General features: G+C 37.1%; 1 protein-coding gene across 2 annotated transcripts in view; it reads left to right on the top strand.

Annotated features, from left to right (window-relative positions):
• The window catches only part of ACER3 (alkaline ceramidase 3), a 185,481-nt gene that overhangs the window by 131,654 nt on the left and 26,416 nt on the right, over positions 1 to 27,411 (top strand). For both annotated transcript variants that reach the window (XM_029209021.1, XM_029209020.1), the window contains one exon: positions 11,588 to 11,646. In XM_029209021.1, coding sequence (XP_029064854.1) covers positions 11,588 to 11,646 — 59 coding nt within the window. The remainder of the gene's footprint in view (positions 1 to 11,587; positions 11,647 to 27,411) is intronic.

The raw sequence follows: 27,411 nt of genomic DNA, 5'->3' as shown, positions 1-27,411 counted from the left end.
CACTGTATAAGCACACTTGGAAAAGAAGATGACGTTTTTTAGTATCTACTATGTGCTAAATATTATATATTCTTTCATATAGTTTATCTAGATTGACTCACTCATTATCTTACCAAACTATCAACAAGCCTGTTTAGGAATTATCTTCATTTTATAGGTAAAATAACTGAGAGTCAGAAGGGGTTAAGTAATTTGCCCAGTGTTTCTCAACTAGTTAGTGGCAGAACTGGAAATGGAAACCAGGTCTTTTTTTTTTCCCCCAAAGCCCATATTGCTTTTATGATATGATATGTTGTTATAGCAGATTACTTTGGAATCTAATTTATTGTCAGATGTTTTTCAAAACAATGAAAAATACTGTTTAGATTTTTGTGCAATAATGAACTTGGAAAAATGTGAAGACTGAATATGTAAAACTTAGGTATAGCTGTGGTTTACTTTAAGTAAACCTCAATTCAGTTATCAATTCAAAAAACTGCCCGAAGTCAAATATAAGTGAAGTACTTTGGGAATAAAAAGAGATTAAGTAATTTTTATAGAAGGATTTCAGGAAGGCTTCACATAGGAAATGACATTTGAGCAGGATTTATTTGACCATGGAACCCTTTTTTATTGAATATTTCTTAATATCTCTCAGCATGGTGGTATTCTGGGGGACTGTTTGGGAAATCCTGTGCTAAATACGAGATCCTGCAGAACATGAGAAGAGAAAGAAGGCTGGAACCAAACTGAATCACTGGCTGTCATGCTAGAGTTTGAAACTTATGATTTTGCCATTGACAGAGGCATAAGATTATAATATCTGTTTCAGATAATTCTGGCAGTTGTATGTAGGATGGATTAGAAGGCTGTATAGTTTGGACAGAATTAAGATTTTAAACCAGTTCTGAATATACCTACAAAAACTATGTTTTTACCAATAGACCACATTGCCTTATGAGACTTATGAAATTGTTTTATAGTTAAAAAGTAATATCTACATTTAGCTTACTACTATTTAAACTATCCTCTACATATGTAGGAAGCACCAACCTTTTAGCCTTATCATATGAGAATAAATTTATATATTAACTCCCAAAATAAAATGCCTCTTACATCCCTATTTTGACTATGATTATAGAAATATGAAACCATAGTCACCTAGTTCAGTCCCTTCATTTTACAAATGGGAGTCCAAGGCTAAGATAAATGAAGTGACTTATTCAAAGACATGTACTGAGGCAGTAATGAGGTGGTAGAAAAATCTAGAATCCCCCAACTGCAGCCCTTGGCTTTTTCTGTTAGAGGTTCTCTTTACTATGTTTGGGCAATTGAATGAGTCCATTACAAACTGCAAATGCCGAAATCCCATTACCTATTACCACCATAGGTTCCCACTCACTGGGGCTTTATCCACAAATCCCTACCTGATCTCCCACCCTAATAAACTGTTCGTGACCACAGGTGAGCCGAGTGCCTTTCTCCTAGAGTGAAAGACTTGAGCTCCCTCTGCACATTCGATGTGAAGCTAATAATTATTCTAGCGGGTTAGTATGGAATTCTTTCTTCATCTTTTAAATATCTTTTATTCTTAAACAATATCAAACTTACAGAAAAGCTGCAAGAACGATAAAAAGAACTTTCCCACCTGAACCACTTGAAAGTATACTGTCAACCTGTTGGAGCATGATGACTTATGATAGTGTCTATTAGACTTCTCCATTGTAAAGTTATTCTCTGTCCCTTCATAATTAATAAGAACTTTGTAGTAAAGTACTCTGAGACTTACGAAAATGCTCTTAATTATTAAACTTTGAATTTATTTTTATTTCTATGGACTCTCTCTTGTATTCCTATTTTATTCAATGAGTTATGATGTTACTATCATGGTTTATTTTGGTGTGAATAATTGTCTCAGATTTGGCAAGTGGAGCACTTTCAGGCCGGTGTCTGTGTCCTTTTGACCTGTTCCCATCGTTCTTTGAATATCTCTTACTTTTTGACACAAGAAGATGTTCTTGGCTTATCTTGTTCTTTCCCCGCTCCAGGCCTGATCTCCATGGAGGCTTGGTTTCTTTGAGTGGAGAATGGAATTTAGAAACCAGATCCACGTACTAGATATGTGATTACATGTGTCTCTCCTTTATTAGACTGAGCTCTTTGAGGTCAGGAATAGGGTGTCTTTTCATCTTTGAATCATGAATGAATGTCTCATCCAATGGCTGTCATTCGGTCGGTGTTCAATAAGTATTGGATTGGCCAAAATGTTTGTTCGGGTTTGTCTGTGAAATCTTACGAACAAACCCGAACGAACATTTTGGCCAACCCAATACTTGCTAGAAAATAAACTGGTCAGTTATTTGGAACTCCTTTCCACGTTTTGGCTTAATCCAAGGAATAGACCATAAGGAATGAGTCTATTCCTTAGTGGAGAATGTTAGCTCTGAAGAAATATTGTAAGTCAGTCTCCCTCATTATCAAAATAATTATTGTATATCTACAGTTTCCAAGGTCCCACACTACAGCCCCATCCCACTTAATTTGCCCTCTTTACCTCTCTGTTTCATCTATCTTCAAATCTTTCCACACAGGCATCTTAATGCCAAGTCACAGAACAAAAAATTGTTTTTCTACTTTGCTCAAGATACTTTTCTTTTTACTGATAAACAAAAACACAACATGCTTTTTTCCTAGGCTATAGGTTCCTTAAGGATAAATACCAGGTCTCAGTTTACACACAGCATATTTCTATGATGCTTTAGCAGGGAGAAAACACTAATAATATTTTTATAGTCTTTGGAGTTGGAAGATTGAAAAAATTATTAAATATGGAAAGATATGAAAATTCCTTGTAAAAATATTTTAGATGAAAATTGCAGGGAGTGGAAATGTATGTATTCTATTATCTTTTTATTTAAAAAATGACTTATCTTAAAATATGCATAGAAAAAAGGTTATGTGGGCACCTCTAGCTTCAAGAAAGCCTGGGAAATCAAGATTTTATAGCTGGACATATTGCCAGCCTAATAAAATCAGTCTTCTATAAAGAAAGAGGCAAGAATACTGAGTAGGCCACTAGCAAGGTCTGCTTCAGATTCCTAGGGGAGAATCAGAATGTATAGGGTCGAGGTGCTTGTGAAGAGAAGAAAATTCATTTGAAAAATCCCCATTGCACTTCCAGTGCATACGTTCTTATCCAGCATTTGTTATGTTTAACATACTCCCTGAACAATCCGTTTCTTTTGACTTCTCTATGCTGATGAGTCATAAATCTGTTAATTCAGCTCAGTTTTTTCTTCTAAGGTTTAGACCCAGATATCCAACTCCTGCTGGAGATCTCCACTTGGATATCTAACTGGCACCTCAAACTCGAAACATATCCAGAAATGAAGTCAACATTTTTATCCCCTGTCTTTCTTTTCATATTATTCTTTAACACAATAAACAATTTCACTATGCACCCAACTGCCTAAGTCATAAACCAGGCTATCATTGATTTTTCCCAACTTATACTAACTCACATATCAAATTAATTATCAGTCTAAGCCCTAAATATTTCCCTAATCTATCCATTTTTCTCCTTTCCCAGTAACACTACCCTAGTTCAGGCCCCATGTCTCACCTAGGTCACTGCAATACTTTGTCAGTGGTCTGTTTTCCATCAGTCTTGCCTCCTCCTAATTCATTTTCCACCGAACATGACAGGGACATCTTTCTAATACATGAGTGATCATTTTGAGCTACTGCTGAAACTTACATTGACTTTGCATTGTTCTTAAGATAAAGTCCAACTCCTTAACATGACTTGAAAAGCCAGACTTGACCTCTGCTTACCTTTCTGACTTCATTTTTCCCACTCTTCTCTCCAACAATATATTCTAGACAGCATTAATTTTTCTAGTCCCCAGAATGTAAGCTATGACCATTACTGTCTTCCACCTTCTCTTAATGTTTGTTATTATTAATAATGCTTGTCCTACTAATACTTCAGTTATAAAATTAAACATTAAATCCTCCAAAAAGTCTTTTTTTTCTTCCAGTTTTGTTAAGACATAATTGACATACAGCACTGTATAAGTTTAAGGTGTACAGCATAATGATTTGACTTACATACAACATGAAACGATTACCACAGTAAATTTAGTGAACATCCATCATCTCATATAGATACAACATTAAAGAAATTTTAAAAAATGTTTTTTCCTTGTGACAAGAACTCTTAGGATTTACTCTCTTACCAACTTTTATATATAACGTATAGCAGTGTTAATTATATTTCTCATGTTGTACATTACATCCCTAGTCCATGGAAGTCTTTCTGATCTGCATAAGTTTGGATTAGGTGGCCTTCCTATGTGCTTAGAAAATACTCTGTTCAGTCCCTGTCAGAGTTAAAATACTACATTTTAACTGCCTGGTTACTTATACCTCTCTTTACTAGATTGTAATTGCAGTGAGGGCAGGGATCGTGCCTTTCTTGTTCACGATTATAGCAGCATGGCTGCAATTATTGATTCAGGTGGGCAACCAGTCTCTAATAGGCTTTCATCTAATACTGTGTTTACTTAGCTTTATTGTAGAATACTAGGTCGAGGATACAGCAAGTGTAATGTTTTCATCTCATCAGGAGATTCAGCGCTATCCTTATACACAGCTTCTTTTGCCCTCTCATCCACATAAGTTGTGTACATCTGCCAGGGATGAGAGCTAAGTGTAGTGGAAGTCACTGTAACATGCAGAAGCTACAGCCCCTTTTTTATTTCTTTTTTTTTTCCCCTACCATTCTTTATAATAGGCATCTTTTATACTGTTCTAATGCAGGCCCCAAGCCTGCAACCTAGGTGCAATCCTTCACAACAACTAAAGCAGACACAACATTCCCCATTTATCTTAACTGTTGTATTCAAGGCTGGAAGACTTGAGGTCATACGCAGCCAGGCCTACATCATCCCAGGCTGGATATTAGTTAACCCTTTACTCAGACCATGATGTCCACAGGGTCTAGTACAATGCTCAATACATATTTCTTGGATTCCATTTAATAGAGAGACCACAAGTAGTAGGCAGGAGTCATAGCAGGGCCTTATAAGAGAGTCCACCTAAAACATCAGGGTATAGAAAGATTGAAAGTGAAAGTATGGAAAAATATATATACCATGCAAACACTAAGCAAAAGAAATATGGTATAGTTATTTTAATAACAGACAAAATAGACTTTAAGGGGAAAGTATTTCTATTGATAGAGAAGGATTACTTTGTAGTATTAAAAGTATTCAATTCAGAAAATTGTATTAATTTAAAACTTGTATGTACCTTTAATATATATAATACCTCAACATATATAATGAAAAAAATGACTGAACTAGAAGAAAAAATAGAAAAATCTATAATCTTTGGGGATTTTAATACACAACTCTCAGTAACTCAAGAAGATATAGAAGATTTAAACTGCTTGATTAAAAAACTTGACCTATAGAGCAAATGTAAAATACTGCACCCAACAATTGCAGAAAACACTTTGTTTTTCCACATTTACAAAAATTGACCATATACTTGCTCATACAGTAAGTCTTAACAAATTTCAAAGGACTGTAATCAGAATATAATTTCTGACTGTAATGCAATTATGTTAGAATTTAAGTAATATAATTTTAAATAATATAGTTCAAAGAAATATAGAAATTTCCAATCATAGAAATTGGAAAATATTTTGAATTGAATCAATGAAAATAAATACATGTTAAAACTGGGGGGACCTTCTGGTGGTCCAGTGGGTAAGACTCCATGCTTCCAATGCAGGGGGTCCGGGTTTGATCCCTGGTCAGGGAACTAGAACCCGCATGCATGCCGCAACTAAGAGTCCACATGCCGCAACTAAGAAGTCTGCATGCCACAACTAAAGATGCCGCACACCTCAACGAAGATCCCATGTGCAGCAACCAAGACCCAGAGCAGCCAAAACATATATATATATATATATATATATATATATATATATGTATGTATATAAAAGAATAGCCACATTAAAAAATGTAGCTATTGGATTCAGCACAATTCATATTTGGAGGGAAATATCTAGCCTTAAAATGTGTGTACCAGGAAAAAAAGGCTAAAAAAGGAAAGATATAGCATATATTTCAAGAAGTGAAAGATAAAAGCAAAAAGGAATACAATAGAAAACAAATATACTATGGGGGAGAATCAGCAAAGCCAAAAATTGCTTCTTTAAACAGACAAGTAAAATTAACATACCCTTGGTGAATTTGATCAAGAGGGGAAAAGGCAAGCACAAACAATATCAGATATGAAGGGACTTCCATGGTGGTCCAGTGGTTAAGAATCCGTCTTGCAGTGAGGGGGATGCCAGTTTGATCCCTGGTCGGGGAACTAAGATCCCACATGCCATGGGGCAACTAAGCCTGCGCACCACAACTACTGAGGCCGTGCATCACAACTAGAGAGCACGCGTGCCACAACTAATCAGCCCATGTGGTCTGCAGCCCGCGCACCACAACTAGAGAGCCTGTGCACCTCAACTAATGAGCCCGTGCACTGTGAGATCTCACATGCCACAGCTAGTGAGCTCGTGCGTCACAATGAAAGATCCCACGTGCCGCAACTAAGACCTGATGCAGCCAAAAAATAAATAAATATTAAAAAAAGAAGAAATGAAAAAGTGATATCACATCAAGTCCTGGCAACATTAAAAAGTTAATTGAATATTATGAACAACTTTATGCCAATAAATTTACATTTTTCATTTTTATTTTTTTAAATGGACAAATTCCTAAAGAAAGTATAACCTGTAGAAACGTACAGAGAATACAAAACCTGAATTGTCCTATAACAATGAAAAGTGGTTCAATAAGTAGTCAGAAATTTGTGTGCAAATATGACTTTGCTAGAATGTTTACCACACATTAAAAGAAGAAATAATTCCAGTCTTACACAGATTCTCATAGTGAATCGAACAAAAAGAAGAGATACTCTCCAACTCATGTATGAGACAAGCAAAACTTTCATACCAGTAAGGAGAGTTTGAAAGAGTTAAAATAACAGGCAGAAGTCCTAGGCAAAATATTTCCAAACCAAATCAGCCAGTATAAACAAAAATAGGATAATGACTAAATTAGATATATCCCAGGAGTATCAAGTTGGTTAGACTATTAATCAGTATTAGAAAATTATATTAAAAGATTAAAGGACAAAAATTATATGATTATCTCAAGAGATACAGAAAAAGTATTTGATAAAATATATTAATTCATGATTTTTAAAAACTCTTAGCAAACTAGAAATAAAAGAGGGCTTCTTAATCTGATAAAGATTATTTAAAAAAAACTTTTTTTTAATCCTACACTCAATGTAACACTTAGTGATGAACCATTGAAAGCTTTCTCTTTGAGACTGAGCATGAGATAGCAGTACTTGTTATCACCAGTTCTATTCATATTGTACTGGAGGACCAGGCCCACTCAGTTAAGCAAGAAAAAGAAATTAAAATTATTGAATTAAAAAGGGCGAGACAAAACTAAATATTCACAAGTGATATACAAATGTATATAGGGAAAACCTAAAGACTCTACAAATAAATTATTAGAAGAGATTTTAAAAGGTAAAGTCACATTATATAAAAGCAGTTTGCAAAAAAATGGTTGTATTTATATATAATAGCATCAAACAGGTAGAAAATGACATTTAAAAATTACTACTTATGATAATCATCTAAAAATATTTATGAAGTACCTAGGAGTAAATCTAGCATAAATGTCTAAGACCTATATATGGAAGAAATTATAAAACACATTTACAGACATTAAAGAATACCTAAATGAATAAATATCTATACCATTATTACAAGACACAGACAACACTAATTTAATCTTAAAATTAAGAACTTACGGTCATAAAAAGACACCATAAAGAGAGTGAACATATAACACTATAGAGTGGAATAAGATATTCACAACACGTATAATCAAGCAAAGACTAGTATATGGAAAGACCTCCTACAAACCAATAAAAAAAGTAGGAGACCCAGTAGAAAAATGGATGAGACATTTCACAAAAGATTATATCCAAATGGCCAATAAACATACAAAGTGGTATTCAATCTATATTAGTCATCATGGAAATGAAAATTGAAAACACAATGAAATACCACTACGTACTCAACAGAATGGCTAAAATAAAAAAGACTTTATAGTACCGAGGGCTGACTAGCAAGGCTACTAAGCAACACTCATACACTGCACGTGGGAGTGTTAATCGGTATAACCACCTTGGAAAAGAGTTTGTAAAAACGACTAAACTTGAGTTTATGCATACGCTATGATCCAGGACCTTGGCTCCTAGGCATATGCCCAGTAGAAATCCCTGAATGTGTACACCAAAAATTACATACATACACACATACACACACACACACACAGACACATATATTTTTTAACATCTTTATTGGAGTATAATTGCTTTACAATGTTGTGTTAGTTCCTGCTGTATAACAAAGTGAATCAGCTATATGTATACATATATCCCCACAGCCCCTCCCTCTTGCGTCTCCCTCCCACCCTCCCTATCCCACCTCTCTAGGTGGTCACAAAGCGCCGAGCTGATCTCCCCATGTGATGCAGCTGCTTCCCACTAGCTATCTATTTTACACTTAGTAGTGTATATATGTCAATGCTACTCTCTACTTTGTCCCAGCTTACCCTTCCCCCTCCCCATGTCCTCAAGTCCGTTCTCTACGTCTGCATCTTTATTCCTGTCCTGCCCCTAGGTTCATGAGAACCATTGGTTTTTTTAGATTCCATATATATGTGTTAGCATATGGTATTTGTTTTCCTCTTTCTGACTTACTTCACTGTGTGACAGACTCTAGGTCCATCCACCTCACTACAAATAACTCAACTTCGTTTCTTTTTATGGCTGAGTAATATTTCATTGTATATGTGTGCCACATTTTCTTTATCCATTCATCTGTCGGTGGACACTTAGGTTGCTTCCATGTCCTGGCTATTGTAAATAGTGCTGCAATGAATATTGTGGTACATGACTCTTTTTGAATTATGGTTTTCTCAGGGTATATGCCCAGTAGTGGGATTGCTGGGTCATATGGTAGTTCAATTTTTAGTTTTTTAAGGAATCTCCATACTATTCTCCATAGTGGCTGTATCAATTTACATTCCCATCAGCAGTGCAAAAGGGTTCCCTTTTCTCCACCGCCTCTCCAGCATTTATTGTTTGTAGATTTCTTGATGATGGCCATTCTGACCCGTGTGAGGTGACACCTCATTGTGGTTTTGATTTGCATTTCTCTAATGATGAGTAATGTTGAGCATCCTTTCAGTTGAAAGACTGGTGCCTTTCAACCTGTATATCTTCTTTGGAGAAACGTCTGTTTAGATCTTCTGCTCATTTTTGGATTAGGTTGTTTGTTTTTTTGATACTGAGCTTCATGGGCTGCTTGTATCTTTTGGGGATTAATCCTTTGTCAGTTGCTTCATTTGCAAGTATTTTCTCCCATTCTGAGGGTTGTCGTTTCATCTTGTTTATGGTTTCCTTTGCCATGCAAAAGTTTTTAAGTTTCATTAGGTCCCATTTGTTTATTTTTGTTTTTATTTCCATTACTCTAGGAGGTGGGTCAAAAAGGATCTTGCTGTGATTTATGTCAGAGTGTTCTTCCTATGTTATATATGTTTATAGCAGGATTATTATAAATAGCTAAAACTTAGACCCCAATGTCCATCAGCAGTAGAATGGATATATAAAATATACATATTTAAATAATGGAATATCAGATAGTAATGAACACTGATGTACCACAGCTCGTATAACAAGTTGAATGAGGCTCACAAGCACAATACTGAGTAAAAGAAGCTTGACACAAGTTTATAAAACAGAGTTCCATTTATATTGAGGTTCAAAACAGGCAAAACTGAACTCTAATGTGAGAAGTCAGCATAGTGGTAACCCTCAGCATAGAGAAGGGTATAGAACTTGAGAGCAGTATGAAGTTGATTTATGGTATTCTGCCAAAGTTCAGTTTTTTGACCTATGAAGTCAAAAATTGCAAAGATATTTGTTTTGTGATAATCCTCAAACAGTGTTTATGTTTTGAGCACTTTGTGTGTATGTGTTATATTTTAATTTTAAAGGTTTTTTAAAGTTGAAACAGGAACAAGTAAGAAAATGACAGACAACCGAATTAAAAAATAGGTTTGAACAATAGCACATATCAATTGGCCAGTGAACATAACATACAGTGTTCAACCTGTAATCGGAGAAATACATATTAAAAACCACATAGACTGACAAAAATTTAGAAGTCTGACTATATCATGTTTTGAGTATGTGGCATAAAAGAAACACTCAGAATACACATTGGTTGTAGTAAAGGTTGGTATAACCACTTTGGAAAACAGCTTGACATTTTTAGTAATTTTGATAATAATATACCCTCTGACCCAGCAGTTACATTCCTAGGTACATACCCTGGAGAAACTTCTGTATGTGTGTATTAGAATATATGCATAAAAATGTTCATAGAAGTGAAAACTGGAAATAACCTCAAAATGTCCATCAACACAAGAATTGGTAAACAAATTATGGTATTTATTTATGTGATATCAAAAATGAATGAACTATGACTACGTATACAACATAATTGAATTCTAAAAGAAAACAAATGTATGTAACATTATTCTATTGTAAATTAAAATTTTAAAAACTTATTTAGGAGTGCATATTTAGGACGCCAGTTTAAGTTAGTAAACACGTAAAGAAAAGCAAGAAAATGTGTTTATTTTAAAAGTCAGGAGAGTGGTTTCCTCTAAGGAGTAGGGGAGAGGGTTGAACTGGGAAGAGATAACATGTGTCTTGACCTGAATGGTACTTTCCCAGTTATTGGCTTTAAAAATATTTAAGTTATACATTTATATTCTATGCAGTTTTCTTGTATTTAATATTTCACACTTTTAAAAGTTAAATTTTCCCACTAGGTTCAGGTTTCCAGGTAGTAGTACCTATCCAGTGCTCAATATAGAAGAGAAAGAGGTTAGTTGTTGGAGCCAAGTCTGGGAAGATGTGGGAGCATATAGAATAAAGAACACAGGGGAGTAGATTAACCTCGGTCAAGAAGAAATGGGCACTTCTTTCTTTAGAAACTAGGAATGGGAGAAAGAATGCAGGGAGAGGATGCATATGAATGCACAAACACTTGGGAGGAGAGTTTAAAAGAGTTCAGATTTATAAGATGGGAAGTAGAATCATTTGTTGAAAGTGAAGCTAACAAGAAGGAAAGGATCTCTAGGGAATATGAGGCAAAAATACAGCATTTGTTCAGGTTTTAGCATATATTTAAAATTTCATGGAACCGTTCAGAATTAAAATTGACATGAGACTTCTGATATTGATTATTCACAAGCAGGCTCTTTCCACAAAGGTTAGTATAACTCTTCATTATATAAGTATACATCTGTTCTTTAAAATGTAATGAAAGATAATAAATGTTTACATTTAACTGGGAGGACTACTTTTGTAGGCAAAATATACTTCCTTTGCCAAAGAATCATGATTTTACTAACTTCATTTTCCCTTTCTTCTTCAGGTCATGTATGGAATGTTGGTCTTCACATTAGTAGTTCGATCTATTTATATTGTTACATGGTAAGTAGTTTGGATCATCAAAAGAGTACACTTAGGTGGTAAATCTGTAGCCTAAACTGAAATAACACATAAAACCCAACTCCAGAAGGGATACTGATAGAAAACTTATAACCCAACATTTATTATGGTATATTGCAAGAAATACTAATTCTTTAAGTAAGTTGTTAATAGGCATCACATGAAACCAAGAGTTCTAAAATTAAAGAAATTTGAGGAAAGATGTGTGTGATGGCCTCCTTTTGAATATTTATAATGTACATGAGTTTATTAAAGGCCTTGAAAAATCTTACAGTAGAAAAGAAAATAGTTGTTTTTGTGTTTCTCAAACTACTTAATTAAGGAACCCTTTCTGCAGAACACCCCTCAAGGAAGACTATTAGTGTCACAGAGAAACAGTATTCCAGAAAGATCATTTAGGAAATAGGCATAATATTTGTAGAGTTCATGAAAAATAAAATAAGAAATATTTCATGTGAGTACCTGACATAGGGCCTGGCCATATAACAGATGCTCAGTAAGTAAATAGTATGATTTATGGGTTTGTTCCTGTTTTTTTCTTTTTTAATTAAACTTTTTGTTTTGAGATAATTGTAGAAGCACATGCAATTGTAAGAAATATTAGAGATTGTCTGTACCCTTTACCAGTTTCCTCTAGTGATAATGTCTTGCAAAACTATAGTACAATATCATAACCAGGATTTGACCCTGACAGAGTCAAGATACGGAACAATTCTATCACTACAAGGATCCCTGTGTGGTCTTTCTGTAGCCACACCCAATTCCCTCCTACCCTGTTTCCTTACCCCCTATGCTTAACCCCTAGCAACTACTAATCTGCCCTTCATTTCTCCAGTTTTTCAGAGTGTTATATAAATGGAATCACACAGTATATATAACCATTGGGATTGGCCTTTTGCACTCAGCATAATTCACTGGAGATTGATACAAGTTGTTGAGTGTATCAGTAGTTCACCCTTTCTATTGTGAGTAGTATTCCGTGATATGGATGTACCACAGTTTAATCATTCACCTGTTGAATAACATCTGGATTTCCAGTTTTTTATTTCTAGTTTTTTACTATTACGAATACAGCTGCTGTGAATATTTGTTTACAGGTTTTTATGTGAATATAAGTTTTCATTTCTCTGGAATAAATGCCCAGAGTGGAATTTCTAGGTTGTATGATAATCATGTTTAATTCTTTTTAAAACTTTCAGACTGTTTTTTTTTTTTAATTAATTTATTTTTGGCTGCGTTGGGTCTTTGTTGCTGCACGTGGACTTTCTCTAGTTGTGGCGAGCGGGGGCTACTCTTCATTGCGGTATGCGGGCTTCTCATTGCGGTGGCATCTCTTGTGGAGCATGGGCTCTAGGGCACACAGGCTTCGGTAGTTGTGGCTTGCAGGCTCTAGAGCACAGGCTCAGTAGTTGTGGCGCACGGGCTTAGTTGCTCTGTGGCATGTGGGATCTTCCCAGACCAGGGCTCGAACCCGTGTCCCCTGCATTGGCAGGTGGATTCTCAACCACTGCACCACCAGGAAAGCCCAACTTCCAAACTGTTTTCCAGAGTGGCTCTACCATTTTACATTCCCACCAGCAGTGTATGTGTGACCCAGTTTCTCTGCATCCTTGCCAACATTTGGTGTTGTCACTATTTTTTATTTTAGTCATTCTTACAGATATGTACTGATATCTCATTGTGATTTTAATTCTTGTTTCCCTAGTGGCTAATGATGTTGAACATATTTTCATGTGCTTATTTACCATCTGTATATCCTCTTTGGTGAAACGTCTGTTCATGTCTTTGCCCATTTTCTAATGGGATTGTTTCTCTTCTTTTTATTTGAGTTTTGAGCATTCTTTACATATTCTAGATACTCTTCATCAAATATGTGGCTCACAAATATTTTCTCACAGTCTGTACCTTGTCTTTCATGCTGTTCACGGGGCCTTTCACAGAGCAAAACTTTTTAATTTTGATGAAGTCAGTTTATCAACTTTCCTTTTATATATCGTGCTTGGGCATCCAGGCTAAGGACTCAATGCCTAACCCTAGGTTTTCCCATTTTTTACCAAAAGTTTTGTATAGTTTTACATTTAAGTTTATGATTTATTTTGAGTTAATTTTTATGTAAGGGGTAAGGAGTAGGTTGAGGTCCATTTTTTAACCTACAGAGGTCCAACTACTCCAGGACCACTGGTTGAAAAGGCTGTTTCTTCACTGAATTGCTTTTACACCTTTCTCAAAAATTATTTGGGTATATTTGTGTGGATGTATTTTTGAGGTTTTTTATTCTGTTGCATTCATTTAGGTGTCTATCCCTCTACCGGTCCTACTCCCTGATAATTGATTACTCTACCTATAAAATACCTCTTCAAATCATATAGATTGTTTCCTCTCACTTCTTTTTCAAAACTGTTTTTGCTATTTGGGTTCCTTTGCCTTTATGTATAAATTTTAGAATAATTCTGTCTATATTTAAAATCTTATTGGCATTTTGATAGGAATTGCATTAAACCTGCATATCAATTTGTGAAGAATTGACATCTTTACTATGTTGAGTCTTCCAGTCTATGAACACTGTGTGTCTTGTGTGTCTCTCCATTTATTTAGATCATCTTTGATTTCTTCCAATAGCATTTTGGAGTTTTGATTTTCTTCTTTTTAATTTTTGAATTTTATTTTATTTTTTTATACAGTAGGTTCTTATTAGTCATCCACTTTATACACATCAGTGTATACACGTCAATCCCAATCTCCCATTTCATCACACCACCACCACCACCACCCCGCCGGGGAGCAGCACGCAGTATTGCTTTAAAGGGTCTGCATGTACTCACCCAACCTCACCAATCCTCTTGGTGTCCATACATTTGTTCTCTACATCTGTGTTTCAATTTCTGCCCTGCAAACTGGTTCATCTGTACCATTTTTCTAGGTTCCACATATATGCGTTAATATATGATATTTGTTTTTCTCTTTCTGACTTACTTCACTCTGTATGACAGTCTCTAGATCCATCCACATCTCTATAAATGACCCAATTTCGTTCCTTTTTATGGCTGAGTAATATTTCATTGTATATATGTACCACATCTTCTTTATCCATTTGTCTGTCAATGGGCATTTAGGTTGCTTCCATGACCTGGCTGTTGTAAATAGTGCTGCAATGAACATTGGGGTGCACGTGTCTTTTTGAATTATGGTTTTCTCTGGGTATGTGCCCAGTAGTGGGATTGCTGGGTCATATGGTAATTCTATTTTTAGTTTTTTAAGGAACCTCCATACTGTTCTCCATAGTGGCTGTATCAATTTACATTCCCACCAACAGTGCAAGAGGGTTCCCTTTTCTCCACACCCTCTCCAGGATTTGCTGTTTGTAGATTTTCTGATGATGCCCATTCTAACTGGTGTGAGGTGATACCTCATTGTAGTTTTGTTTTGCATTTCTCTACTAATTAGTGATGTTGAGCAGCTTCTTGGTCATCTGTATGTCTTCTTTGGAGAAATGTCTGTTTAGGTCTTCTTCCCATTTTTGGATTGGGTTATTTGTTTTTTTTAATTTTGAGCTGCATGAGCTGTTTATATATTTTGGAGATTACTCCTTTGTCCGTTGATTCGTCTGCAAATATTTTCTCCCATTTTGAGGGTTGTCTTTTCATCTTGTTTATGGTTTCCTTTGCTGTGCAAAAGTTTTAACTTTCATCAGGCCCCATTTGTTTATTTTTGCTTTTATTTCCATTACTCTAGGAGGTGGATCAAAAAAGGTCTTGCTGTGATTTCTGTCAAAGAGTGTTCTTCCTGTGTTTTCCTCTAAGAGTTTTATAGTGTCCAGTCTTACACTTAGGTCTCTAATCCATTTTGAGTTTATTTTTGTGTATGGTGTTAGGGAGTGTTCTAATGTCATTCTTTTACATGTAGCTGTCCAGTTTTCCCAGCACCACTTATTGAAGAGACTGTCTTTTCTCCATTGTATATCCTTGCCTCCTTTGTCATAGATTAGCTGACCATAGGTGCGTGGGTTTATCTCTGGGCTTTCTATCTTGTTCCATTGATCTATATTTCTGTTTTTGTGCCAGTACCATATTGTCTTGATTACTGTAGCTTTGTAGTATAGTCTGAAGTCAGGGAATCTGATCCCTCCAGCTCCGTTTTTTTCCCTCAAGACTGCTTTGGCTATTCGGGGTCTTTTGTGTCTGCATACAAATTTTAAGATTTTTTTGTTCTAGTTCTGTGAAAAATGCCATTGGTAATTTGATAGGGATTGCATTGAATCTGTAGATTGTTTTGGGTAGTAGGATCATTTTCACAATATTGATTCTTCCAATCCAAGAACATGGTATATTTCTCCATCTGTTGGTATCATCTTTAATTTCTTTCATCAGTGTCTTATAGTTTTCTGCATACAGGTCTTTTGTCTCCCTAGGTAGGTTTATTCCTAGATGTTTTATTCTTTTTGTTGCAATGGTAAATGGGAGTATTTCCTTAATTTCTCTTTCAGATTCTTCATCATTAGTGTATAGGAATGCAAGAGATTTCTGTGCCTTAATTTCGTATCCTGCAATGTTACCAAATTCATTGATTAGCTCTAGTAGTTTTCTGGTGGCATCTTTAGGATTCTCTCTATATAGTGTCATGTCATCTGCAAACAGTGCCAGTTTTATTTCTTCTTTTCCAGTTTGTATTCCTTTTATTTCTTTTTCTTCTCTGATTGCCGTGGTTAGGACTTCCAAAACTACATTGAATAATAGTGGCGAGAGTGGGCAACCTTGTCTTGTTCCTGATCTTAGAGGAAATGCTTTCAGTTTTTCACCATTGATAATGATGTTTGCTGTGGGTTTGTCATATATGGCCTTTATTATGTTGAGGTAGGTTCCCTCTATGCCCACCTTCTGGGGAGTTTTTATCATAAATGGGTGTTGAATTTTGTCAAAATCTTTTTCTGCATCTATTGAGATGATCATATGGTTTTCTTCTTCAATTTGTTAATATGGTGTATCACATTGATTGATTTGCCTATAATGAAGAATCCTTGCATCCCTGGGATAAATCCCACTTGATCATGGTGTATGATCCTTTTAATGTGCTGTTGGATTCTGTTTGCTCGTGTTTTGTTGAGGATTTTTGCATCTATATTCATCAGTGATATTGGTCTGTAATTTTCTTTTTTTGTGACATCTTTGTCTGGTTTTGGTATCCAGGTGATGGTGGCCTCATAGAATGAGTTTAGGAGTGTTCCTTCCTCTGAAATTTTTTGGAAGTTTGAAAAGGATGGGTGCTAGCTCTTCTCTAAGTGTTTGATAGAATTCACTTGTGAAACCATCTGGTCCTGGACTTTTGTTTGTTGAAAGATTTTTAATCATAGTTTCAATTTCATTACTTGTGATTGGTCTGTTAATATTTTCTATTTTTTCCTTGTGCAGTTTTGAAAGTCTATACCTTTCTAAGAATTTTTCCATTTCTTCCAGGTTGTCCATTTTATTGGCATAGAGTTGCTTGTAGTAGTCTCTTAGGATGCTTTGTATTTCTGCTGTGTCTGTTGTAACTTTTCCTCTTTTCATTTCTAATTTTATTGATTTGAGTTCTCTCCCTCTTTTTGTTGATGAGTCTGGCTAATGGTTTATCAATTTTGTTTATCTTCTCAAAGAACCAGCTTTTAGTTTTATTGATCTTTGCTATTGTTTTCTTTGTTTCTATTTCATTTATTTCTGCTCTGATCTTTATGATTTCTTTCATTCTGCTAACTTTGAGTTTTGTTTGTTCTTCTTTCTCTGGTTCCTTTAGGTGTAAGGTTAGATTGTTTATTTGAGATTTTTCTCTTTTTTTGAGGTAGGCTTGTATAGCTATAAACTTCCCTCTTAGAACTGCTTTTGCCGCATCCCATAGGTTTTGGATCATCGTGTTTTCATTGTCATTTGTCTCTAGGCATTTTTTGATTTCCTCTTTGATTTCTTCAGTGATCTCTTGCTTATTTAGTAACATATTGTTTAGCCTCCATGTGTTTCTGTTTTTTACGTTTTGTCCCCAGTAATTGATTTCTAATCTCATAGTGTTGTGGTCAGAAAAGATGCTTGATACGATTTCAGTTTTCTTAAATTTACTATGGCTTGATTTGTGACCCAAGATGTGACGTATCCTGCAGAATGTTCTGTGCGCACTTGAGAAGAAAGTGTAATCTGCTGTTTTTGGTTGGAATGTCTCATAAATATCAGTTAAATCTATCTGGTCTGTTGTGTCATTTAACGCTTGTGTTTCCTTATTAATTTTCTGTTTGGGTGTTCTGTCCATTGGTCTAAGTGAGGTGTTAAAGTCCCCCACTATTATTGTGTTACTGTCAATTTCCTCTTATAGCTGTTAGCAGTTACCTTATGTATTGAGGTGCTCCTGTGTTGGGTACATATATATTTATAATTGTTATATCTTCTTCTTGGATTGATCCCTTGATCATTATGTAGTGTCCTTCCTTGTCTCTTGTAACATTCTTTATTTTAAAGTCTGTTTTATCTGATATGAGAATTGCTACTCCAGCTTTCTTTTGATTTCCATTTGCATGGAATATCTTTTTCCATCCCCTCACTTTCAGTCTGAATGTGTCCCTAGGTCTGAAGTGGGTCTCTTGTAGACAGCATATATATGGGTCTTGTTTTTGTATTCGTTCAGCAAGCCTGCGTCTTTTGGTTGGAGCATTTAATCCATTCACGTTTAAGGTAATTATCGATATGTATGTTCCTTTTACCATTTTCTTAATTGTTTTGGGTTTGTTTTTGTAGGTCCTTTTCTTGTCTTGTGTTTCCCATTTAGAGAAGTTCCTTTAGCATTTGTTGGAGAGCTGGTTTTGTGGTGCTGAATTTTCTTAGGTTTTGCTTGTCTGTAAAGCTTTTGATTTCTCCATGGAATCTGAATGAGATCCTTGCTGGGTAGAGTAATCTTGGTTGTAGGTTCTTCCCTTTCATCACTTTAAGTATATCATGCCACTCCCTTCTGGTGTGTAAAGTTTCTGCTGAGAAATCAGCTGTTAACCTTATGGGGCTTCCCTTGTATGTTATTTGTCATTTTTCCCTTGCTGCTTTCAATAATTTTTCTTTGTGTTTCATTTTTGCCAATTTGATTACTCTGTGTCTCAGTGTGTTTCTCCTTGGGTTTATCCTATGTGGGACTCTCTGCGCTTCCTGGACTTCGGTGGCTATTTCCTTTCCCATGTTAGGGAAGTTTTTGACGATAATCTCTTCAAATATTTTCTTGGGTCCTTTCTCTCTCTCTTGTCCTTCTGGGACCCCTATAAACACATTGTTGTGTTTCATGTTGTCCCAGAGGTCTCTTAGGCTGTCTTCATTTCTTTTCATTCTTTTTTCTTTATTCTGTTCCACAGCAGTGAATTCCACCATTCTGTCTTCCAGGTCACTTATCTGTTCTTCTGCCTCAGTTATTCTGCTATTGATTCCTTCTAGTGTATTTTTCATTTCAGTTAGTGTATTGTTCATCTCTGTTTGTTTGTTCTTTCATTCTTCTAGATCTTTGTTAAACATTTTTTGCATCATCTCGATCTTTACCTCCATCCTTTTTCCGAGGTCCTGGATCATCTTCACTATCACCATTCTGAATTCTTTTTCTGGAAGGTTGCCTATCTCCACCTCATTTAGTTGTTTTTCTGGGGTTTTATCTTGTTCCTTCATCTGGTACATAGCCGTCTGCCTTTCCATCTTTTCTAACTTTCTGTGAACATTATTTTTGTTCCACAGGCTGCAGGATTGTAGTTCTTCTTGCTTCCGCTGTCTGCCCTCTGGTGGATGAGGCTATCTAAGAGGCTTGTGCAAGTTTCCTGATGGGAGGGACTGGTGGTGGGTAGAGCTAGCTGTTGCTCTGGTGGGCAGAGCTCAGTAAAACTTTAATCCGCTTGTCTGCTGATAGGTGGGGCTGGGTCCCCTCCCTGTTGGTTGTTTAGCCTGAGGTGACCCAACCCTGGAGCCTACCTAGACTCTTTGGTGGGGCTAATGGCGGACTCTGGGAGGGCTCACGCTAAGGAGTACTTCCCAGAACTTCTGCTTCCAGTGTCCTTGTCCTCTCGGTGAGACAGAGCCACCCCCCACCTCTGCAGGAGACCCTCCAACACTAGCAGATAGGTCTCGTTCAGTCTTTATGGGGTTACTGCTCCTTCCCCTGTGTCCCGATGTGCACACTACTTTGTGTGTGCCTTCCAAGAGTGGAGTCTCTGTTACCCCCAGTCCTGTCGAAGTCCTACAATCAAATCCCGCTAGCCTTCAAAGTCTGATTCTGTAGGAATTCCTCCACCCGTTGCTGGACCCCCAGGTTCGGAAGCCTGACGTGGGGCTCAGAACCTTCACTCCAGTGGGTGGCCTTCTGTGGTGTAAGTGTTCTCCAGTTTGTGAGTCACCCCCCCAGCAGTTATGAGATTTGATTTTATTGTGATTGTGCCCCTACTACTGTTTCATTGTGGCTTCTCCCTTGTCTTTGGATGTGGGGTATCTTTTTTGGTGAGTTCCAGTGTCTTCCTGTCAATGATTGTTCAGCAGTTAGTTGTGATTCTGGTGTTCTTACCAGAGGGAGTGAGAGCATGTCCTTCTACTCTGCCATCTTGAATCAATCTCCGGAGACTTCTGCTAGGAAAACCACTGACTTGGTACTGAGAAGGAAGCGAACTAAAGCTTTGATTTTCTTTTTAAGCAATTGTAAATGGTATTGTATTTTTAAATTTTGGTGTCCACACTTTTATTGCTATTATGTAGAAACACAGCATATTAATAACGGTACCAGAGAGATCAAGATGGCAAAATAGAAGGACATGGAGCTCACCTCCTCCCACAAATACATAAAAAATACACCTACATGTGAAACAGTTCTCACAGAATAACTACTGAACACTGGCAAAAGATCTCATACAACAAGAGCCGCAAGAAAGATCACCATGTAACTGGGCAGGGTGAAAGAGAAAAAAAAAAAGGAATTGGTGTTCAACCTACACCCTGGGAGGGTGCTATGAAACAGGAGAGGTTCCCTCACCCTGGGAACCCCTGTCGGTGGCTGGAAGATCAGCCAGGACAGAAAGGGAGCGTCAGAGGTTCAGAGGAGAGTGCAGCAACTGGCTTGTGGCAGGCAGAACGGAGAGAGACCAGCACAGTCATGGCCACCTTGCTGCATTCCCCAGCCTGAGACATGCATCTGCTGGTCTGTACAAGGGCTGGGTGCTGAAATTCGGGCTTCAGAGGACAAACCTCAGGAGAGGACTGGTGTTGGCTCTGTGGAGACAGCCCGAAGAGCCCAGGGCACAACTTGGGGTATGGGCAGAACTGAGCCCAGGTATGCCATAGAATCCCCATTGTTAAGGCACATGCAAAGGGAGGGAAGGGACCCCGCCACAGCAGCCTCATTTTCCTCATTGCTCACAGCAGGCACAACTCCACCTCTACAAGCTCTGGGAGCTTGCAAGTCCTGGCAGTTGCCCACACCCAGAGGCAGGGCTGAAATCTGGGCTTGCAGCTTTGTGACTGATGGATTTACAACACTGGTACCTTTATTAGCTCAGTGCCTTCTGGCCATCTCAGTGGACTACTGGTGCTCCTGAGCCTGGGGTGGGTCCAGATTTAGCACCTGTTGGCTTTGCGGGCATATGCACACAGAGGCAGGCCAGGGTCTGTGCTGATTCCATAGCTCCCATGGCAGGTCCCTGTGTCTGACTTCGGCAGGTCTGTGCCAGCAGCTTTGTGATCACAGCAGCTGAGGGACATTCAGGCCGATTGCCTGCATTCCCTTGACTGAGACGGGGCCGAAGGCAGTACCAAGCACAGTGTACTTTGTGAGCGCGCACAACCGGTGACAGATGACACCACAGAGCTCACTTTCTGGTGGACAGCTCCTGCGGAGGAATACTTAGTGGATCCTCTTCCAGTGGAAGCGCTCCAGTTCCACCTACCCAACACTGCACTTAAGAATTGGATTTGGGGGCTTCTACTCCAACAGCTGGGGAGAGCAGATCCTGCCCCTGACAGGGCTGTGACAGCCACAGAGCAAAGAGGAGGCCCCACGCAATATCCAGTACGGGCTCTGGTCTCCACAACACAAGTCACACCCCCTGTCAAGGGGAAAATGGCCAGCACATGCTAAGGAAAGAGACAGCAGGCATCCATACTAAAAACAGCCCTCACACCAAAAATATTAGACTCACGCAGGCTCCACAGGAATGTTTCCACATACAAACAGCCCTTAAAGACCACAGTAGATAACTGTTTCTCCTAAATTCATAGAGTCAAAGAAATATAAATAAAAAGAACCAGAGGAAATAGTCCCAATTAAAAGAATGGGAGAGGGCTTCCCTGGTGGTGCAGTGGTTGAGAGTCCGCCTGCCGATGCAGGGGACACGGGTTTGTGTCCCGGTCTGGGAAGATCCCACATGCCGCGGAGCAGCTAGGCCCGTGAGCCATGGTCGCTGAGCCTGCGTGTCTGGAGCCTGTGCTCCGCAACGGGAGAGGCCACAACAGTGAGAGGCCCGTGTACCACACAAAAAAAAAAAGAATGGGAGAAATCCCCTGAAAGAACAATGAAACAGACCTCTCCAGTCTACTAGATCCCGAGTTCAAAAAGGAGGTAATAAAGATACTGAAGGAATTAAGAAAGGCTATTGACCAGAAATACAGATCACTATAACATGGAACTAGAAACTATAAAGAGGAGCCAGTTAAAACTAGAAAACTCATTTGCTGAGATGAAAGCCAAGCTGAAAGCAATAAATAGAAAACTAAATAATGCAGAAGAACGAATAAGTGATTTGAAAGATAGAATAATGGAAATCACCCAATCAGAACAGCAGACGGAAAGACAAATGAAAAAAAATCAAAGCAATATATGAGACCTATTGGATAACATAAAGTGAGCCAATCTATGCATAGTAGGAATCCCAGAAGGAGAAGAAAGAGAACAGAGGATTGAAAGTATATTTGAAGAAATTATGACTGAAAACTTCCTAAACGTAAAGAAGGAAACAGATATCCAGATACAGGAAGCCCTGACAAGATGAACCTGAACAGACCTACACCAAGACGTGTTATAAGTAAAATGGCAAAAGAGAAAGAGAAGATTCTAAAGGCAGCAAGAGAAAAAGAGTTAGTTACAAGGGAACCCCCATAAGTGTATTAGCTGATTTCTCTACAGAAACATTGCAGGCCAGAAGGGAGTGGCAATATATATTCAAAGTCCTGAAAATAAAAAGCCTGCAATCTGGGATCCTCTACACAGCAGGATTATTATCTAGAATAGAAGGATAAAGAATTTCTCAGACAAGCAAAAACTAAAAGAATATAGCAATACTAAACCTAACCTAAAAGAAATATTGAAAGGTCTTTTCTAAATAGAAAAGAAGTAGGGAATTCCTTGGCAGTCCAGTGGTTAGGACTTAGCACTTTTACTGCCGGGGCCCAGGTTCAATCCCTGGTCAGAGAACTAAGATCCTGCAAACTGCACAGTGCAGCATAATTAAATACATACATACATACATAAATCAATAGAAAAGAAGCAAGAATCTATAGGAGGGCTTCCCTGGTGGCGCAGTGGTTGAGAGTCCACCTGCCGATGCAGGGGACACGGGTTTGTGCCCCGGTCCAGTAAGATCCCACATGCCGTGGAGTGGCTGGGCCCGTGAGCCATGGCCACTGAGCCTGCACATCCGGAGCCTGTGCTCCGCAACGGGAAAGGCCACAGCAGTGAGAGGCCCGCGTACCGCAAAAAAAAAAAAAAAAAAAAAAAATCTATAGGAAAGGGAAAAATCACAATTAGAAAATAAATCCCTTAAATAAGGCAGTACGTAGATTAAAAAAAAACTTTTGTGTGTGCAAGCAATGGTAACTATGATGAACAGCCAATGTATAAACATGAAGATGTTAGAGAGGACATCAAAATCATAAAATGTCAGGGAGGGGAGTAAGAAATTGTAGGGGTTTTTTTTAGGGTGTGTTTGATCCTATATGACTACCAGTCTAAAGCAAGTAGTTATAGTAATGGGTTATCATACTTGAAAAACAGGGTAACCACAAATCAAAAACATAGTTGATTCACAAAAACCAAAAAGTGGAGAACTCAAGCATAGTGCAAAAGAAAAACTTCAAACTACAAAACAAAAAACAGAAAAAGAAAGGAACAAACAAGAAATACAAAATCCACTGGGAAACAAGGTTTAAAATGGCAATAAATACATATATATCAATAATTACCTTAAATATCAATGGACTAAATGCTCCAATCAAAAGACATAGAGTGGCAGACTGGATAACAAAACAAGAGCCTACAATGTGCTGCCTACACATAGATTGAAAAGTGAGCGGATGGAAAAAGATATTTCATGCAAATGGAAATGACAAGAAAGTGAGACTTCCAGTACTCATCAGACAAAATAGACTTTAAAGCAAATGTTATAAAGAAAGATAAAGAAGGACACTATATAATGATAAAAGGATCAATACAGGAAGAGGATTTTACACTTATCATCATATATGCACCTAATATAGAAGCACCCAAATATATAAAACAAATACTAACAGACATAAAGGGAGAAATTGATGGGGATACAATAATAGTAGGAGACTTTAACACCCCACTAACATCAGTGGACAGATCTTCCAGACAGAAAATCAGTAAGGCAACAGAGATCCTAAATGATACATTAGAAAAGTTAGACTTAATTGATATTTTAATTTTGATACTATGACATTACATCCAAAAAACCCAAAATACACATTCTTTTCAAGTGCACATGGAACATTCTCTAGGATAGACCACATACTAGGACACAGAACAAGCCTCAACAAATTTAAGAGAACAGAAATAATTTCAAGCATATTTTCTGACTACAACAGCGTGAAACTAGAAATGAACCATAGAAAGAGAAACAAAAGAATCATTACTAAACAACATGCTATTAAAAAACCAGTGGTCAACTTGAAATCAAAGAAGAAATTTAAAAATACCTTGAGACAAATGACAATGAAAACACAACCATACAAAATCTATGGGATGCAGCAAAAGTAATCCTAAGAGGGAGGTTCATAGGAATATAGGCTTTCCTCAAAAAATAAGAAAAATCTCAAACAACCTAACCTACCACCTAAAAGATTTAGAAAAAGAAGAACAAACGAAAGCTAAAGTTAGCAGAAGGAAGGAAATAATAAAGATCAGACAGAAAGTAAAAAAAAAAAAAAGAGAGAGAGATTAAAAAAAACAATAGAGAAAAATCAGTAAAACCCAGAGCTGGTTTTTTGAAAGGATAAACACAATTGACAAACCTCTGGCCAGGCTCACCAAGAAGAGGTCCCATATAAACAAAATAAGAAATAAAGGAGGAGAAATAATATCTGATACCTCCACAGAAATACAAAAACTCATAAGAGAATACTATGAACAATTATATCCCAACAAATTGGACAACATAGAAGAAATGGATAAGTTTCTAGAAACATACAGCCCACTAAAACTGAATCAAGAAAAAATAGATAATTTGAACAGATTTATAACTAGAAGTGAAATAGAATCTGTAAAAACAAAAACAAACAAAAACAAAAAAACACCTCCCTGCAAACAGAAGTCCAGGACCAGATGGCTTCACTAGGGAACTCTGCCAAACATACAAAGATGAACTTATACTAATCCTTCTTAAAGTCTTCTGAAAGATTGAAGAGGAAAGAAGACTCCCAAAGTCACTCTATGAAGCCACCATCACCCCAATACCAAAACCAGACAAAGATACTACCAAAAAAAGAAAATTACAGGCCAGTAGCACTGATGAACATAAATGCAAAACTCCTCAACAAAATATTAGCAAACCAAATCCAGCAACACATAAAAAGGATCAGACACCATTATCAAGGTGGATTCATCCCAGGGTCCCAAGGATGGTTCAACATAGGGAAATCTATCAATGTGATACACCACATCAACAAAAGAAAAGACAAAAATGACCTCAATAGATGCAGAAAAAGTATTTGATAAAATTCAACATCCATTCATGATAAAAACTCTCCCCAAAGTGGGTATAGAGAGAACATATTTCAACATAATAAAAGCTATTTATGATAAATATACAGCCAATATAATACTCAATGGTAAAAAGCTGAAAGCCTTCCCACTAAAATTTGGAACAAGACAGGGTTGCCCACTCTCACCACTCTATTCAACATAGTATTGAAAGTCCTAGCCACAGCAATCAGACAAGAAAAAGAAATAAAAGGTATCCAAATTGGAAGGGAAGAGGTAAAATTGTCATTATATGCAGATGATATGATACTATATATAGAAAACCCTAAAGATTCCACACAAAAGCCACTCGAACTGATAAACAAATTAAGCAAGGTAACAGGCTACAAGATTAACATACATTTCTTTACACTAACAATGAATTATCAGAAAGGGAAAGTAAAATAACAGTCCCTTTTAAAATCACATCAAATATATATATATATATACACACACACACACACACACACACACACACACACACACACATATATATATTTACAAATAAACTTTACCAAGGAGGTCAAAGACTTTATATGCTGACAACTATAAAACGTTGATAAAGGAAACTGATTCAAAGAAATGGAATGATATCCCATGCTCTTGGATTGGAATAATTAATATTGTTAAAATGGCCACACTACCCAAAGCAATCTACAGATTTAATGTGATCCCTATCAAACTACCCATGACATTTTTCGCAGAACTAGAACAAATAATCCTAAAATTTACGTGGAACCATAAAAGACCCAGAATTGCTAAAGCAGTCCTGAGGAAAAAGAACAAAGCTGGAGACATAACCCTTCCAGACTTCAGACAATACTATTGATGCAAATGTACAATAATCAAAACAGCATTGTGTTGGCACAATAACAGACATGGATCAGTAGAACAGAATAGAGAGCCCAGAAATAAAACCACATACCTATGATCAATTAATCTTTGAGAAATGAGGCAAGAATACACAATGGAGAAAAGAAAGTCCCTTCAGCAAGTGACGCTGGGAAAGTTGGACAGCCACATGTAAATCAATGAAGTTAGAACCCTCCCTCACACCATACACAAAAATAAACTCAAAATGGATTAAGGACTTAATTATAAGACATGATACCATAAACTCCTAGAAAACAAGATAGGCAAAACATTCTCTGACATAAATCATACCAATGTTTTCTTAGGTCAGTCTCCCAAGGCAACAGAAATAAATGCAAAGATAAATAAATGGGACCTAATCAAACTTATAAGCATTTGCACAGCAAAGGAAACCATAAACAAAGCAAAAAGACAACCTACGGACTGGGAGAAGATATTTTCAAATGATGCGACCAACAAAGGCTCAATTTCCAAAATATACAAACAGCTTATATAATTCAATAACAAAAAAACAAACTAATAATAAAAAAAACAAACAACCCAATCAAAAAATGGCCAGAAAACCGAAATAGGTATTTCTCTAAAGAAGACATCCAGATGGCCAGTAAGACACGAAAAGATGCTCAGTATTGCTAATTGTTAGAGAAATGCAGATCAGAACTACAATGAGGTATCACCCCACACCAGTCAGAATGGCCATCATTAAAAAGTCTACAAATAATAAATTCTGGAGAGGATTTGGAGAAAAGGAAACCCTCTTACACTGTTGGTGGGAATGTAAATTGGAGCAGCCACTGTGGAAAACAGCATGGAAGTTCCTTAAAAAACTAAAAATTGAGTTACCATAGGATCCAACAATCCCACTCCTGGGCATATATC

The sequence above is a fragment of the Monodon monoceros genome, unplaced genomic scaffold (genome assembly GCF_005190385.1).
Source record: "Monodon monoceros isolate NGI ecotype Baffin Bay Population unplaced genomic scaffold, NGI_Narwhal_1 Super_Scaffold_7, whole genome shotgun sequence".
Classification (NCBI taxonomy): Eukaryota; Metazoa; Chordata; class Mammalia; order Artiodactyla; family Monodontidae; genus Monodon; species Monodon monoceros.
The sequence above is the reverse complement of the archived record's forward strand: the minus strand, read 5'-3'. Positions and strand labels throughout refer to the sequence as shown.